Source organism: Myotis davidii, unplaced genomic scaffold (genome assembly GCF_000327345.1).
Source record: "Myotis davidii unplaced genomic scaffold, ASM32734v1 scaffold648, whole genome shotgun sequence".
NCBI lineage: Eukaryota > Metazoa > Chordata > Mammalia > Chiroptera > Vespertilionidae > Myotis > Myotis davidii.
This window is the reverse complement of record NW_006299603.1, coordinates 747,955-752,406: the sequence shown is the minus strand read 5'-3', so window position 1 is coordinate 752,406 and position 4,452 is coordinate 747,955. Positions and strand designations below refer to the sequence as shown.

General features: G+C 60.2%; 2 protein-coding genes across 3 annotated transcripts in view; both read right to left on the bottom strand.

Moving 5' to 3' along the window:
* The window catches only part of MCOLN1 (mucolipin 1), an 8,183-nt gene extending 8,096 nt beyond the window's left edge, over positions 1-87 (bottom strand). Inside the window, exon 1 of the mRNA XM_015571528.1 lies at positions 81-87. Within this exon, the coding sequence (XP_015427014.1) occupies positions 81-87 (7 nt within the window). The remainder of the gene's footprint in view (positions 1-80) is intronic.
* A 1,412-nt stretch (positions 88-1,499) lies between these two features.
* On the bottom strand, positions 1,500-4,443 carry ZNF358 (zinc finger protein 358). 2 transcript variants are annotated; one of them, XM_006775378.2, is made up of 2 exons: positions 3,372-4,443; positions 1,500-3,011 (listed from the first exon to the last, which is right to left on the bottom strand). In XM_006775378.2, the coding sequence occupies exon 2, from the start codon at positions 2,971-2,973 to the stop codon at positions 1,576-1,578; it is 1,398 nt and encodes a 465-aa protein (XP_006775441.1). In that variant the 5' UTR covers positions 2,974-3,011; positions 3,372-4,443; the 3' UTR covers positions 1,500-1,575. The 2 variants fall into 2 exon arrangements, with proteins under 2 accessions (XP_006775441.1, XP_006775440.1); XM_006775377.2 differs by lacking the exon at positions 3,372-4,443 and adding an exon at positions 3,242-3,364.
* Positions 4,444-4,452: the final 9 nt, after the last annotated feature.

The following is a 4,452-nucleotide window of genomic DNA, read 5'->3' as shown; positions in this document are numbered from 1 at the left end:
GGCCCTAGCGCCGCCGGGCGAGCCAGATGCTGCGACATGGGCGGGCTCCCTGTTCTGCCTGCGTCCTGCCGGCATCTTGCCTTCCATGTCCGCGATGTCCAGCGATGACCCTACATCTTTCTAAGGGTTGTTTCCCTCCATCCTCCCAGAAATTCCCTGATTGCTCTCAAATCCTTCCTCTTTGGCCCCTCTCATGACCTATCAGCAAATCCTATTTCACTTCCTAATTATATCCCAAATAGGCCCACTTGTTCTCACTTTTATAGCTCTCAGCCCAGAGTCCCCACCCACCACTCCTGGCCAGGACCACTGCAGCAACCTCCTCTCCGATCTTAGACTCCCACTCCTGACCCCTCCCATTACACCTCCATCAGCAGCCAGACCGTCTTCAAAGAATAATTCCTATTAGTCCTTCCCCAGAACCTGCCGGCGACTTCCCGTTTCTCTGAGATGACAAACTCCTTGCAGCAACCTACCAGAGCCTTCTGGTCCACCACCAACTCCTTAGTTCATCTTTCTTTTTAAAAAAATTTATTGGTATTGATCTCAGAGAGGAAAGGAGAGGGAGATAGAAACATCAATGATGAGACAGAGCCCACAACCCGGGCCTGTGCCTTGACTGGGAATTGAACCATAACCTCCTGGTTCATAGGTTGATGCTCAACCACTGAGCCACACGGTCGGGCCCCCAATTCATCTTTCAATGGCCCCAGAGCCTTTGAGCACTCTTTGCCCTGGAGAATAATGGTTAAGAACACAGGCTGGGGGGTGGGGGCAGACAATTCAGGTTAAAATCTAGGCGCGGCCACTGCCATTTCTTGTCTCCCAAAGAGCCCCTTAAAGTCCACAAGCCTTGGTTTCATCATTTGCAGAACAGGGATGCTCAACCATAGCTGCCTGCTTCACGGAGAAAATGCAAGAGCGTAGCACAAGGCTGGGCAGTGCTGATGATTCAATTAGTGGTCCTTCCTGAGAAAGCTGTCCCCGAACTAAATCAGAGTCCTTTATACATTTAGAACGTACCAGCCCATGTAATTACTGTTTAAATGTTTCCAAATGTGGTACCTGTGAGCTCTCAATAGATGTTTATTGAATGCATACATGAGCAGCCTCCTTCGTCCAGTGGTGTACCTACAGTGTGGACTTCGAGGGGCAAGGGGTAAGTTAGGGGAACAGACAAGGCAGAACCGCCCCCATGGCTTCTTATCCGCCTCCATTATCAGCCCCCTAACTTCAGCATACCGGACCCCACCGTCAGATAAACCAAAGGGAAGGATGCTCTCCGACCACCTGCAGGGTCAGTCTGCTCCTAACGAAGGTGACCAGGTCTGGGGGAGCAGAGTGGTAACTGCTCGGATGGGGGACGCTGGGAAGCTTGGAGGATGTCAGCGGGGAGCCAGAACATTAGGATTCCGGATGTATGGCTGGCTCAGGCCACACCTTCCGTTTCGAGGAGCTATGCATTAAGGGAAAAAAACCGGAGAACCATGAAACAGAGCGAGCAGGCAGTGGGAAGATTTTACTAACTGCACAACACACAACTTCTCCAGGCCTCCATGGGTGATGGCACCCCTTTCAGCCGTCAGGCCCCAGCAGTGCCCCTCGCTCCTGCACCCTTTCGGGATTCTCACAGGTAGGGAGGGCTGAGCTGTCGTGGGTGGGAGGGCTGGGGTCAGGGCGGGACTCAGGGTTGGGGTTGGGGCTGGGCACAGGATCTGGGTCCGAGCTGTGACCAGATCCGTGGCCAGGGCTGGCCACAAGGTCAGGATTGGCATCATGACCAGGCTTAGCATCAGAGGACTCGACAGGATCAGGGGTGAGGGTAGATTCAGAGCCAGGGCCAGGTTTGGGGCTGGGCTTGGGGAGGGAGCCCAGCACAGAGCATGGGTCCGTGCCCAGGCCAGAACCGAGCACAGGGGCAGCCTCAGGACCCGGGAGGGAGACCTGCCCAGGCCGCAACGTCGAAGCAGGACTAAGGCCCAGGCCAGTCGCAGCAGCTGTGGCTGCCGCGGCTGCCGCGGCTGGGCCCTGGTGCACCCTCTTGTGCTTGGTGAGGCTGGAAGCTTGGCCGAAGGCCTTGCCGCAGAGCTGGCAGCGGTAGGGGCGCTCTCCGGAATGCACGTGCAAGTGCTGCAGCAGCGCGGAGCTCTGCCCGAAGGCCTTGGAGCAGTGGGGACAGGCGTAAGGCCGCTCGCCAGTGTGGATGCGCAGGTGATGCTGCAGGTTGGAGCTCTGGCCAAACGCCTTGCCGCAGTGGGGACAGCGGTAGGGGCGCTCGGCCGTGTGCGTGCGCTGGTGCTGCAGCAGCGCCGAGCTCTGCCTGAAGGCCTTGCCGCACGCTGCGCACTGGTAGGGCCGTGCGCCCGTGTGGATGCCCCGGTGCTGGGCCAGCGTGGCGCCGTGGCTGAACGATTTGCCGCAGTCGGGGCAGCGGTAGGGCTTCTCGCCGCTGTGGGTGCGGCGGTGCTGGCTCAGCCCCGAACTGCGCCGGAAGGCTCGCCCACAATCGGGGCAGGAGAAGGGCCGGGGCGGGCTGGCGGGGGCCGGGGTCACCGCCGGGCTGGTGGCCAGGCCTTCCGGGGTGGCAGTAAGGCTGGAGGAGAGGGGGTCCAGGTCTGGGGCTTCTGGGGGACTGAGGGTGTCGCTGTTAGGGTCAAGGACCAGGGGCACAGGGCCAATGACGTCTGGATCGAGATCAAAACTTGAAGACATGGGGTCGAGATCTTGGGCATCCATGGCACCGGTCCCCAAGATGGAGCCTGGAGTTCCCGCGTCAGGGTCCAGATCATCAGAGACAGGCTCTAGCTCTTCATAGCCGGGGTCCACGTCTTCAGAGACAGAGTTGAGGTCCTCCAGGTCGGGCTCTGGGTCTTCGGGCCCGGGGTCCAGGTCTTCTGAGTCTGAGCCAAGCTCTTCGTAAGCAGGCCTCGGGCCTTTGTGGCCTGGGTTCCTGACCAGCACCGAGCGCCGCATCCCAGCTGTGGAGGTGCCAGCTGCTTCCAGGGCAGGATCTGCAGGGCGAGGACAGGGTGGGCAGAGGTAGGTTCTGGGGAGCAGGGGGTCTCTTTTAGAGCCTGGGCAGGGATGGGATAGGTGGCCAAGCTGTGCCCCCAAACCCACTTCTGAGCATACACACGGATCCTTCTTGTTCTATGCCGCAGGCAGATTGTGACTCGCCCTGGCCGGGGCCAGAAGAGACCCTGGTGGGACATGAGGGGCCCCTCCCTTCTCGGCCCCACACCTGGATGGAAGTCATGGGATCTGGCACTAGAGGCCTCCAGTGCCCAACTCCATGGCTCTGCCCCTCTCTCCATCCTGGACTCCTCTGTGGGAAGCTTGGGTCCTGTAGAGAGAGAGTCCTGGGTTCCTACCCCTCGTGGGGAAGAGGGTGGGTGTCCGGGATCCTGTGCTTGCTTCTAAGTACACGGCCTGAATTCTTGTCCCACAGTCAGAGGGGGCACATTTGGGAGTTTCTGGTGGAGTGGGGGACCTCTGGCTCAAGTACTAGAGATAAAGCATCCTGAACTTAGAAGCCTGTATCTGGGGGATGAAGGGGGGGGGTGCAAACATCTGGTAGTGCTCTGGGGGCCTTGGGGGAGTGCAGGGGACCGCGCTCACTTCCCGGGGAAGAGACCACCGAATGCCAAGCCTCACAGTTCCGGAGCACCTGTGTTCTGTGTTCCCGAACGCCGGCTCCTAAAGCTGGCAGGTGGGGAACACCCTGTGGGCCCGTGGGATGGGGGAGACCATAGAGCCCAAAGTCGGGGCACCTGTTGCCCGACTGGATAGAAGATTCTGAATTCTAACCCCTAGCTGGGGGCTGGGCAGAAACAATACCCGTGGCCCCTCTGGGTGACTGGGGGACCCCTGAGCCAACTCCCAGGAGGAAGAGGCTCCTGAGTGCCCGGCGGTATGGCTGGGGTGTGGGGAAGTGTGTCAGGACACTTTTGTCCCTTCGGGGAGGAAAGATCCATAGGGAAAGGGGTGGAGAAACAACAGCAGGGACCCTGCTGGGAGCAGGGGGAGCTCGGGGTGACCTGGTGGGAGGTGATGCCTTACGATACCCACCCATGGCTGGGTATTGGGGGAACCTCTCCTGGGGAGGGAGACATCCTGGCCATAACCCATAGCTAGGGGTGGGTAAACAAGTGGGGTGCAGAGTTCCTGGATCACCCCCCTCTACTCAGAGCCCCAGGTGGGAAGGTGGGGGGACAACGCCCAGGTCCCTCCTGGGTTCCTGGATCACCTCCCCGGGAAGTGGCTTCCGACGCTGGGCTCCCAGCCTGGAGAGTGAGGAACAATAACCGGGTCCCCTCGATGGGAAGGGCCGGCAGAACTCCCCGCCCGGGCCGGGGCGGGAGAACAATGCCTGGGCCCGGCTGGGTTTCGGGGCAGAGGGTCCGGATCGCCTCGGGAGGAGGGGCGCCCTGAACTCCCGGCCCACAGCGGGGC